We start from the raw sequence: 13,004 nt of genomic DNA, 5'->3' as shown, positions 1-13,004 counted from the left end.
CTTGCGTATTCCTTTATTAAATTGATATAGCTATGGCCGAAATAAACTTGACTGATGTGATTTATCGTTGCAAAGTGGAATTTTGAAACGTAATAAACAGAGCATCCCTTTTCACATTTGATGAATAGAATGTCGTGTATTCTAATTTTATTCAGATTCGTAAATTCCGAAACAAATGTAAATTACGACGGGGATTTAAATATTTGGTTCGTTCAGATGTAAATTTAAATATTGTCAACTTGGACAATTTCCGATTGTTTAGCATAAACGCCAACTTCCAGAGTGAAAACATTTTATTCCCAAGAAGGAAAGCAATTAAACTTCGCAAGTTCTCCAATTAAACATATCGTCGTAAAGCAAGTAAACGAAATCGTGTCGTGATCGGAGAATTTAATAACAGATTTGATATTGCCCTGATTGAACTACAAGGGATGAGGGAAAGCTTTTGGAGATCGATAGGTCAAACATGTCGGACACATAATGAAGAAAAATTACACTCCTTTAAGAAACAACAACGATGAACGTGTTCCACTTATTGCGAATGGTAGTTGGGTTAGGTCAGGTGATGCATTTTGTATAAATTACCTTTTCCTGGTGTGAGCTGGTCTGCTGGTTTGTTAATAGTGATGCGGTTGCATAATTAACGGAGATGATGGGAGACCGAACATGCTACTTTGCTGATAAAGTAACTTAATATCAAACACAACAACTTCCCTGCTGTGACTCCGCTTTCCACTATAAAGCCGCTTTCTCGACGAAAGAATTTTCGAAAAGTTTTTAATTAAAGCCCAGCGTCCTTTATCTCAAACAGACTTGCCGACCAATAGGAATAAATTCAGTTGTTCAAAGACGTCGTCACAGTTTCACTTCTTTAAATCGACTAATTGAGTAGTTAATAATTTAATCGATCCATTTATAAACCGAGAAAAATAACCTAATTAGCGAATCGGAACAGTTCAATTAATTGTTAACCTCGAACTTCAAATAATCCTCTCGGTTCTTTAAGAAAAGGATAAAATCAACTCCTTTGAGATAGCGTTTTTTGTGGATTTAAATTGAACACAAAATCTTCAACCACTTTGATAATCTAAACGTTTTTCTATCTTTGAAGAATCCTGGTGTGCGGATAAATTCCACTCTTTCTGTAACTCGAATATAATGCGTCGGATGTAAGGGTGATTTTACTCTGTCGAGTTTTATTAAAATTCCCAGAATAGAACATGTATCTCAATTAATGACAGAAAATTTTTGCAGGACCCTAACATAATTACTCGTAAAACAATGTACCCTCTATGATATAATATAAATATTATTTTGAATTTTTCTGAAATACAACGTAAAAGAATTTCGTTTTAATTTGACAACTAACAATCGCTTCGCATCAGAGTTTAAAAACCTTGATACAATAAAATGTAATTCCCCTTATAATGAAAAAATTACTTAGGGTGCGAATTTATCGAGCAAATGCTAATACAATTACGAGTATATTTACGCAGACTATTATATTTAAATATGGAAATTTAAAATATGACCTTTGCTAACCGACTAACGCTCCCTGGATATTTTTAGAAAGTCATCTAAAAAAGTGCATTAGCAGTGTCAATCAAAATTTACCAAACTAATTAAAAGTTTTAATACGAAAGCATGTAGTTGAGTTCGATAGATCATTATTGAATTGACAATACATACTCGTAATATTCACAAAAAAGCATTAAATCTATAAACTAATCGGAGATTTTACTTTTCAGGGCACATCTCTGATTTGGTGCGACATTCTGATAATAACCGAATAACAGAATAATGGATCGGAATAACAGGAAAATCTGAAACGATAATTACTGGGCAACGTCAAGATTGCAGCACATGTTATTGTCATGGAAGGTGACATTTGAAACGTGCAACCCTGCTATATTTTTAGTTTTGTTTGCAAAAGTACATAATATGCCGTTCATATATTTTAAATTGATGTAGTTTTGAATAAGTTATTAATAAATACACATTTCTAATTAAAATTCAAGATCTTCTAATTTATTTACCTAAATAATAAATTTAACCCCTTCCATTATGTTTTACTCGTTTTGAAATTGGACTGTTAGGTAAAATTCAAAAGATTTAAGAATTTTTAGAAAATTCAAACCTTCATAATAAATTATTTAAGACATGTTTAGAAACCAGGTAAGAATTTCAAATGATTTTGCTAGTTTACTTTACAGCCGCTCATCAGCGGAGATAATAACTTCACGGACGCCCTCAGCGGAGATAATAACTTCACGGACGCTCCTCAGCGGAGATAATAACTTCACGGACGCTGGTCAGCTCGTTAGATGCCATGACAATGAAGTGACACTTTAGCATTATCAATGCAGCAGTGCAATGTCATATTTTACGGACGTTTTGAAGAAAAAAAGATTTTATGCTTAATGGAGGTTCCCATTAAATTTGTAGAGTACATTTAATTCAAATTGTTAAAAATGGATGATACATGAGGAGAGTACAAATACATTAATCGATATACAGGGTCTTTTTTAAATGCTAGTACAAAAAAAAACTGGGTCATGTGGAGATTCTAAAAAGTCCAGAAAACCATTTTTTTAAATCTAAAACGGTAGGGATAAACTAACCCTGTCCATGCACCTTCTACGCCACAGACACAACAATAGTAAACAATAAGTTAAACCATAGCAACCCGACAATGCTATGAACAAAAATGCAACAAAATTATTATTGTTTCTTGACAACCCAATTACGTTTTTAATTACCTTTAATTCAGCAACGTACTGACAATTTCAACCAAAGTTTAATTTATCTCAAAAACGAAAAGACTTTTATTAGATAATTCTTTGTGTATGAGTTCTACTCATCCTCACTTGTTACCAGTCTTTTTTTGTACTAGCATTTAAAAAACACCCTGTATGTATCTAAAGAGATCAAAGTTTTTATTAGAAGAAATATGAATACGATACGAATTTCGATATCTGCCCGCTTGAAAGTACATACTCGTATTATATTCTGCGATATTTGCTACGTCTTCAGAACTTTAAAAAGAGAAATCTGGGATTTTCCCTCTGACAAAGTATTTTTTTCATTTACAACATTCGACAGGATGTTAAAAAAAGTAAGAATTTTTTACGTTTCGTTAAAGCATAAAGTATATAAATGTGACGAACTGAGATCCAACTGTAGGCTGGAAATTTAGTTTTCAAAGAGGGAATAAATTTCGCAACGAAAAACTTCCAGAGAGCATTTCAAAAACGTAAGTGCGAGAGATTTGTTACCTGTATTGATGTGGGATTCGTATAAATCTTAAAACTTTACACTTCTTTCCAATTCCGAAAAACTTGCCAATAGGGGAGTTTTTTAAATTTACATCCTCCATCATATGCCTACCATTGGATTCAGACAGAAAGAGAAGCGTTTTCTTTAACGAAACATTATTTTCATAGCACAACTGAATTAAGTCCTTGATTATATTATTTAGTAAAAAAATCACTTCTGATTATTATCTTTTACGTTCCACCAAATTAAATAAGTTTGTTAATCCTCGTTTCACAGATCAGTAAAAATACGAAGCTTGTAGGTTAGCTTCTTGAAGATGACCGGACTAAATTCAATTGGCGAAGCCAATTTAAACGACATTAGAGAGAGTACCTTTTGCGTCTCCGAAGATGAATCCATCATAAGAGGTTGTATCGAGTTACGGGGTGACTATCATATTTCCTGTTTATCGGTTTCCTGATTTTTCAACAAATTATTTTATATGGAATCACACAAAACGAAATTCCTATTGGTGAACTTTTAAATTTTTAAGCTTGCTCAGTAAATCTGAAATCTCGCAAAAAAGAAAAAAAATATAAGTGAAAGAAAAGTTGTAAAAAGTTGTTCGGAGAGCTTTCCTCTTGAAATGTGAACTGTTACGACAACATACCGCTATTTATCTTTTGAATGGTGCGTTATTTTTAAAGCCCTGCTGTTCGGTACAATACAGCATCATTTGCCAGCACATACCCGTAAACATAAATTTCCACTAGATTAATATTAAGTATAAAAAAACTGTTAAAACCTACTCCTGTAATAAATGTCAAACAGATGATATAAATCATTGGTGTATGTGGACGTTCATTGGGCACCAATACATCTATTCTTTCATATATTTCTTTTTTGAAACGCTAAAAAGTCTGGGAACATATAATACTTTAGATTTATGCTACATATATTGCTATTCTATATTGAATATCTTATATTTTAACTGGGTACACATTTTGGTTATATGTATTTGAGATGTGGACAGTTCCTGAGTGAGATTAATAAAATAAAAATAATGATCTGATAGTGAAGAGTTATTTTTAAGCGGAAGCTTGAGAGAAAGACCAGGAAACATTTAATTAGCAATCACTAGAATGTAAATATTTTTATCCGATTTAGCCAGCCAGAAGAATTGTCTCTCGTAAAATTCATGGAAAACTGAAATAATGAAAATTTATATTTGTTTCGGAATTCTTGTCGTCTTTTGGAACGCAGTTATTAATGGGAAGTTTGTAACGAGGGTGCTGATCGTTATTTTAGAAATTCTTCCCTGAACTTCAGTGCACCTTCAAAGGAAAAAGGGTTGCCAATTACAATATTTCAAGAGGAAAAACGATCCCATTCTCGTGTTTTACACAACTTCTAGACGTGATGGATATACTGCGTGCTCGTAAACTGTCACACTCGACGTTCAAATCTATCTAAATAGCAAAAATTTGAATGTAGAAGTTCTTTATCAAGGTGAAAAAATTATTCTCTCTTACAATACCATTGTATTAAACAAAGCTCTTACCAATACGTCGAGCCTTTTATTCTTGGCAATAAAATAGAAAACTGACAAATGTGGAATTGAATCGGAACGTAGTGGCAATATTGGCTTTTGTCACATGATATATTTCGCAAGAGAGACGCCAATGTTTCAAAAAAGAAATTTGTTACAGTAGATTAACAAAAAATAATAGAAATCGAGTAGGATCAATCAATCAACTACTTAGATCAAAATATTATGACACTTCAAAATTATATTTTCAAATATACAGGCGTTAAATGGTGGCAGCAGGTTCAGTGTTTTAATTAATCCTGTAATGCGTTAAATTTGTTGATTTATGGCAAAAACGAATTTTATGTGACGTTTTGAGCGCGGCACATTATTGACGTTGCGATTTCCCGTACAGCGATGTTAGGTAAAAGAACATCCATGCTTCGTCATAAAAAACGAGCAGTCAGTAAAGCTCCGACAAATTTGGCAAGGTCGGTTTTCGTTTGCATTTAGATAGAAAATATTTTGATAGTCTTATTTATCATCATTTTTATTCCACTTGAAAAATATAAAAATTTTATAATAGTGCAAGAATACAAAGTAATAACGGATTTATTAGGCTCAGAAAATCAGGTCACAAGCAAGCTCGATATGGAAGTACTCTTATTCTGCAACACCACTGAATAGCGGAAGTGTCGCTTCTGGCAGTAAGTGAAATACGCCGCAAACATGTTTCGTTTTATTACTTTTCGATAAATTTCTGCTATAAGCTGGTTTTATTAGTGAGTCTGGCTTACCGAGAAGACACATTATGTTAAAATGACATAAGTATCGATTAGCAATTATCTAAAAACTGAAAGCAACAACGGTCAGAAATTTAATCTACCTCCCGAGCTGGAACACGTTTTTATAACTGTAATACACCATTGTTAGGTTCCTGTTGCATAAAAGATACAGTGCTGAAAGGTTTGACGTTACATAAAGCGAATGTGATAAAGAGAGTTAAAAGCATTTTAGAAAGTGAAAATTACAAGAGCAGCAAACGTTTGTAAATTAAAGATTCGACGAAATACCTTTAAATATTTCTCCTGATAATACATTTTTTAAGTTTTACTACCTACACAATACACTACTTATAAAAAAAATCTACTAAAATACGTCCACGTAAGGAATAATCATAATAGTAGTTGTACAAGACAAGTAGTAGTCGAACGAGAGGGTTTAGAACACGACGAACGCAGTGAGGAGGAACGAGTTCGACAACATCTTGTGCAGCGAGTATAATATGCTATTTTTTCTACTTCGGCTTCATTAATTTAATTTTTTTAAATATAAAATTATTATCTAGTGACTTTTATTTTAATGGAATTGAGTTGGTATTGACGAAGCAATGTCATTTCATTGAAAATTAAATTTTAAATGGTCTTCCAGATGTTGTTACAATAATAATCTACCCCCTTAATAGTTTATTTTGATCCAAAACATGGATTCAGGTTCAAATGACATCACGTTTAACACTGAAATTTAATTCAATACCAACCCCAAATTCAATTATCACTAGAAACGATGCTATAAAATTGATCTTTGTGAAACTGTGACACCGAAGTAGAAAAAGATAGTAAATGAATCAAGAGTAGTAGCTAGAAGATCCACAACTCGCTTAAAATGCACCCAAACCACCATATTAAAATTCAGTCTACATTCTTTGATGTGAAAGAAACCCTGAACGATTTGTGCAAAGCAATTTTTCTTAAAGGATTAGTTTTAATAGGGGCTCAGTTATGATTTAGCCTGACATTCTCTTTGATGCCTGCAAAGATTTCATGTGGGTTGATGAGGTTGCTCAATTCTTGACGAATCCATTCCTCCACGTGTATACTTCCTACACGTATTTTATTCTAGTTCACGGTAATATTTACACCTAGGGGTTTGATAAGAATGAGCGTCGGTGAGTAATTTCAAGGAAAAAGAGAAAATTACTACGACAACGTGTACTATTATACCACGCTGTATGACAAGGAATATTTAAAAACGGATAACAACGTAAATGGATAATTATCATCATGTAGCGCTCCACAATGTTTATCAAAACTTTTTAATTAAAAGTACATTTTCCCCGCTAATTGCCACAACGATAGTCTATGTTTTTGAAATTACAAAAAATGCAATAAAAGTTGCATTTGCCAGCAATAACGTGAGTATGTGAACTGTAAGACCCTTGTGTTTTTATGTCATCTCCCTGAAGGACAATAATACATTATTAAACTTCCCTTCATCCGTAAAAGTAAACGTTGCTGTTTCAGTTAAGAAACAAAATAAATGAGAGGGACGCCCATGACAATTGAGATAATATAAAGGCTATAAAAGATTTGAATCACTTATCCTCAGACACTTTTTTCAATGGGGCCGTTATCACGTCGATTTTCACCTCAAGAAACAAAATTATAAATCGATATCTTTGTCAGTGTAATTTGACATGAGAGGAAATGGTAATCTTTCGCTATCATCCTTTATCACGTCAATTTTATTTTATGACATACCCACACTCCTATTGATTTTTTTTTGTAACAGAATTATTTTGTGGTTGACGTAATTATACATTTTTTCTCATAATATTGAAAGACAAGTATTGGGTGATTCAAAATGATTGTGGATAAGTATGGCAACTATGTACGAACATTTATGTGGCAACTGTATGGGTGGGGTACAGTTGACATTTGTATGACATTTCATAAGCCTGCATTTGATTTTTTTTATTCCATTGCACATTGATTTGACAATTTTCAAACTTGCGCGACTATGAACTGTCAAAGAAATGTCAACTCTATCCTACCCACATAGTTACCACATACATTTTCGTACATAGTTGCCATACTTATCCACAATCATTTTGAATCACCCAATATGTTGCACTAAATTCTCTCGAAAATGTCAATATTTAGAAGAATATTATTCGAGAATAAACGCTTTTTGTATCTCGTTGCTTCAATTGTGTTCTTGATTGTACTTTAATAGATGTATTTTATCGACTCGAACTTTGAAATGAAAGAAACGATTTTAGACATAATATTTTCTTGTAAACTTCCAACAATAGTAGATTTTAACACATTTATAATTTTGGGTAAATTATGTTATTATATGACATTTTAATATCAAAGTCTCAGAGGGGCTGCTCACGTGATAGTTCCTTAAAGGTTACATTTAATCTATTAAGTCACCTGGGCTTCTATTGTTGAACAACGGACGTTACTCATAATAAGTAATTAATTAATTGTTATTGTCTAAAAAAGCAATTATTTATGCTCTAATTCACAAAATCGTTTTCGATATATTGATTTTTGATTAATCGTTTGTAAATGACTATTTTATTTATCAATTTATTTCGGCATAAAACGATAGCATAAAAATGAAAACCAATGAAACACTGCATCATTAAAATGACTCAAGATTGTACACAGATTATACACCTGGGCGCGTTACTATCCGTCCACTCTCTAGCATTTTACCAAATAGAGTGGTGTGAGTTGTGTTTTCGGGACTAAGCTGTCGACAAACATTTGACACTTCTTTTAGAGACATTAGGCCGTATCACGACACCCTTATTAAATTTAATCATGACTAATTACCTTGGCGACGAATTCATCTCTTTCTGACAGGTTATAATTGCATAAATCTATATCGTTTTATGTTTACTTTAATCACGACTTTAGTTATCGGCAACTTTAATAACGGTGTCGTGATACGGCCCACTTTGTATAAAACGCAAATTAATTGAAGCATGTAAATGTCTCTCAAACATACAAAAATTGGTTAAATGTCCCTGTGGACAAAGATGTAAGCTGCCAACCGTATAAATTAGAAAGAACTGGAAGGAAACCTTACTTTTTATCTAGCAGATGGATGGTAATGAAATCGACCTTAGTTTGCATTTTAGTTTGTTACAATTGCAGTTACTATTCCACTACAATCTTGTTATCTAAAATTCTCCTACGCGAAAACTTGTTAAAAACTGGTATCACCCAACAAATACGAAATGAGACAGACTGAAGAAGTTTCCAAATACCTTCAAACTCATGAATAAACTTCTTTGTATAGTTCTTAAGCGATTCAGCGAACAAGCAAAATGAAAATAGTTTAGAAGTATAGTTTTCCAGGCTAAAAGTGGTTTATTTTGATTCCAAACTTCTCGTGATGAATTATTGTTCTAAAAAATGTTTGTCATGTAAACTTCAAAGACAATATGTCAGTTGTGTAAAACTGTCTGATACTGGCCCTCCATATTTATGGCTTAAATTTCCTGTAATCCTGTAATTTTAAAATTTAGAAACGTGACCACAAAATTCCGAGTGAGAATGGAAACCTCTAAATGCGAGTCTCAAGTTTTACGTTCTACTTTATTTGAGTTTAAAATTACGAATTTCAGTGACTGTCAGAGAAAATGCGTGTATTATTAGAGAGAAGAGCCTTGATTATATATCGGCTCCCCAAGGACTGGGATACGAGTTTTACCATTCGATGCTGCTGAATAGACTTGCCATTGCACAGGTATTTCTTTCTTGATGTAGGCCCATTTTGCTCTTAATCTGATTACCGTGATACAGATCGATGGTGCCACTGGTGAAACCGACACATATTACAATTTGTTACGAAAATGTATTCGCATTTCTATAAATTTGCTAACGCGAGGTATTACCAAAGACGATATAATATGCTTATGTACCAGTAATCACTTCAACAGTTGTGTTCCCATTATAAGCGGCCTCTTTCTTGGCGTGAAAGTAGCTCCTTTAGACCCTTCCCTTTCGCTAGACGACACAACGTATATACTTAATCAGATCAGACCGAGAATTATATTTGTTAGCACTGATGTTATTGAGATGATAGAAGAGGCGCTTGAAGATGTTGGCGTAGAGTGTGAAATTGTAGTGTTTGGTTTTTGTTACGGTTTCACAGAAATCGAGGAATTCCTGGAGCCTGTTAAAAACGAAGCTAAATTTAAACCTCTCCCGGTTACAGATGTTAAAGAAACAGCGATCATTTTGTTCAGCAGTGGAACAGCAGGTCCTTCTAAAGGAATTTGTCTAAGTCACCAAGCCCTAATGATCCAATTCATTAACACAATTTCATACTGGAATCTCGGACAAAAGATTTATTTCAGCAACTGCACTAAAGAACGAAGCGAAACTGGACTTATGACAGCAATCAATTTTGCAACGTATCAATGGATGCCGGCAGTAGCGTTGTTATGTTGTAGTATTTTAACAGCAACCGCGAGAATAATTTGCAAGACATTTGAATCCGAAGTCGTCTGGAAATTAATTGATAAATACGAAGTGAGCAAGATATTGTATTGTTATGAAAAATTATAAGTATTTCTTTTGTTTTAATATCTCGCGAAGATTTCGTTCATGAGCTGTACTTCTTTTGAAGCAGTTCAGTTTTACAAGCCCGGAAAACCTGAACGTGTCGAAGGTAAAAGTTTAAAAATGCTTGTAACGTCGGGTACAGCCTTGAGAAAAAGTGACATGCTCGAATTGAGAAAATTGTTGCCAGGATGCTTCATCACCAATGCTTACATCCAAAACGAAGCGAGTGGTCTTTTGACCATGTTCGATGTAGCCAAACCTGGAGATATAAGAGATCAATACGAAGAACCCACCTCGTGCGGCAAACTAATTCCTGGAGTCACTTGCAAAGTACGGTATTATATGACAAAACTAACATTTTTTTTCCAGATTATCGATCCTGTTACAGGTAAAATATTGGGTGTTAATAAAGCAGGCGAACTGCGTTACAAAGCCGATTTTATAATGAACGGGTATCATAAATTAGACTCTTCTGTTGCTCTAGATAGTGACGGTTGGATAAAAACTGGTGACGTCGGTCTGTACGATGAAAAACACCGTTTCTACGTATTGGACAATCTTAGAGACATATTCAAGTGGAAATGTTGGCACATTGTACCTTCAGTTCTCGAAAACGTGCTTAAGGAACATCCGGCAATCAAAGAAGCGGTGGTTATTGGCATTCCTCACGAAGATGAAAACATCGGAGAACTCGCAATGGGGATTGTCAGCTTAAACAAGCACATGAGAAGAAGAGTGACAGAGAAAGATATCGAAAATTATGCAAACGCAAATTTGACAAAGAGACAACAATTAAGAGGTGGTCTCAAGATTGTTAGGCAAATTCCCTTGAGACCTACTGGAAAGCCAAATAGAGAGGAACTCATAAAATTGGTGTTCAGTGAAGAATCCTGATTGTTTGTGTTTTAAGTCAGAATCTTGTAGTGCCTTGGTCAGTGTTTAGTATGATAACTTTGGTGATAATTGAAAACATTAAAATGATTGCTCTCAAAAGACAAAAACGTGTGCAGTTGTAACATTCACTGACCGACCATGTTTTGGACCTTCATCAACTAAAACGAAAGTTGGATTATCAACAACAATTTATCATTTTGATTTATTTCGATACTGTTTATAATTCGAGGTTTTAAATCAAACAAACCAAAACTTGCTGTCGTTATAGATCCTTTGGTCGTCGGTTTTTTAAGTAAACGCACATGTAAGTTCAAATTTGCATATCCCAAAAAAGATGGTGATGTAACAACGATTGAACGACCTCCAAGTTTTTTATTGACAACATTCTTTGAAGAGGTTATTGTCATTTTGGTGGAATTAATTTTGGTCCGTTCCAAAACATGTACAGGGATATAATTAATTTGGACCCAATGTAAATGGGGGTTGAAATATAATTAATCGTGTTTATAGGCTGCTTGTAATTAACTAATCTGCAGTGTCCTGCTCCACCCCTCTGCAAGGAAATATGTTGTCCATTGCGGTGGTCGTTATCAAACTAGTAACTTCCTTTGCAACGAGATGGTAAATTTAGATAAACATAACCCCTGCAAAATTGTTTGCAAACAGTGCCAAATAATCGGACCAGTAATTACAAAATTCGAGAGAAGAAATAAATGTAATGCTCTTTTAAGTATGACCGATAAAACTTCTGTGCAGCTCTTTTTAATGCAGAAATATACTAACCAAAACTATCATGAATGATCAGCTAATAAAATTTTATTTTACGACATTTTCACTTTGTAGCGAATGCATTTCTCATCCGCGCAAATGTGAGCTGGGTAATTTACATTTATTATTACTTAGCGAACTCTGATGGTTCCCCTGGCTTGATTATTGTTGTCCTATGTAAAGCAATAAAATATTGACGACGGGTTCGGCTACTGAAACTTGATTATAGGCATGATCATTAATTAAATGAATTTACCTCCGAACTGTTGTAAGTCAAGCTTTACCTAAATTGCTACAAAATTATACAAAGTGGGTTGAACTACCTCTAATTTCAAAGTTGTTTACTATTTATTAGATCGCTTACAACATCAAGAGTTAACTATTATAGTAACATCACTCTATAACTCGTTCAGAAACTTGATCGTCTCTAAATAAGAGTAATTTTGTAAATTACGGCACATATTTTTGTTTACCTTCGTGCGAAAAATAAAGAAAAAAAAATTGTAACGATTTGGAAATTTAAATTGCTTAGGTTTTAACAATTTGATTAATTCAATTCTTCTCAGGACAATGCCACTTTTATTTGTTCCACAACAAAGTGTGTTATTAATTGAAATGGAAATACCTTGTAACAGTATACCATTCAGATCCAAATAAAGGCAAATACGATTAGGTACTGAGGTATTATTGATATTTTCTATTGGTTATGTTTATTTCCTGTTTTAGGTAAACTTCGCATCGATTTTAATTATGTATGTTAGCACCACTTTGAAATTTCACGTTTTAAATAATAAAAATTATTCGTACTAAATGTACTAATAATTATTTGATCGAGGTTGCTATGAAAACTTGTCAAATTTTGAATGTGCCGCTTCATATCTAAATTAAATTCGGCAAATTCTGAATGTCACATTTTCAGGTTATGTTGTTGGCTAAATCCTACCCTCACAAATTTTGCCAGTCTGTTTAGCTCTAAGAATTTGCAATTTGTATTGAGAAATACAGATTTTTGGTGTTTATTAACTGATCAAACGAATCTAAGAATTGCAAAGCGCGAATAAAACGCCATTAATGTTAGAAGTGACCGTTAATAAGAAATAAAATTGGGCATCTGTTTCAAAAAGACGGCACAATAATATTTTTCCAAAGCACGCTTGACCCGACAATCATTTATAGATACCCAGTATATTATC

The 13,004-nt window shown here is 33.5% G+C and overlaps 2 protein-coding genes across 6 annotated transcripts in view; one reads left to right on the top strand and one right to left on the bottom strand.

Moving 5' to 3' along the window:
• The window catches only part of RYa-R (RYamide receptor), a 51,194-nt gene that overhangs the window by 9,303 nt on the left and 28,887 nt on the right, over positions 1-13,004 (bottom strand). The gene's annotated exons all lie outside the window — the stretch shown is intronic.
• Positions 8,986-12,487, top strand: LOC138134908 (luciferin 4-monooxygenase-like). 3 transcript variants are annotated; one of them, XM_069053495.1, is made up of 6 exons: positions 8,986-9,151; positions 9,207-9,328; positions 9,385-10,116; positions 10,183-10,479; positions 10,519-10,537; positions 10,634-12,487. In XM_069053495.1, exons 1-6 carry the CDS (start codon positions 9,136-9,138, stop codon positions 11,041-11,043), a joined length of 1,596 nt encoding a protein of 531 aa, XP_068909596.1. In that variant the 5' UTR covers positions 8,986-9,135; the 3' UTR covers positions 11,044-12,487. The 3 variants fall into 3 exon arrangements, with proteins under 3 accessions (XP_068909596.1, XP_068909595.1, XP_068909597.1); XM_069053494.1 differs by having other exon boundaries at positions 8,987-9,151; positions 10,519-12,487; XM_069053496.1 differs by lacking the exon at positions 8,986-9,151 and having other exon boundaries at positions 9,385-9,469; positions 9,522-10,116; positions 10,519-12,487.

The sequence above is a fragment of the Tenebrio molitor genome, chromosome 7 (assembly GCF_963966145.1).
Source record: "Tenebrio molitor chromosome 7, icTenMoli1.1, whole genome shotgun sequence".
Taxonomy (NCBI): domain Eukaryota; kingdom Metazoa; phylum Arthropoda; class Insecta; order Coleoptera; family Tenebrionidae; genus Tenebrio; species Tenebrio molitor.
The sequence above is the reverse complement of the archived record's forward strand: the minus strand, read 5'-3'. Positions and strand labels throughout refer to the sequence as shown.

What these genes read in the sequence shown, in the direction of transcription:
- LOC138134908 (XM_069053494.1), top strand. An exon ending in AATTAATTGATAAATACGAA is followed by an intron (nt 10,117 to 10,182) that starts GTGAGCAAGATA and finishes TATCTCGCGAAG; the next exon opens with ATTTCGTTCATGAGCTGTAC. An exon ending in TTCCTGGAGTCACTTGCAAA is followed by an intron (nt 10,480 to 10,518) that starts GTACGGTATTAT and finishes TTTTTTTTCCAG; the next exon opens with ATTATCGATCCTGTTACAGG.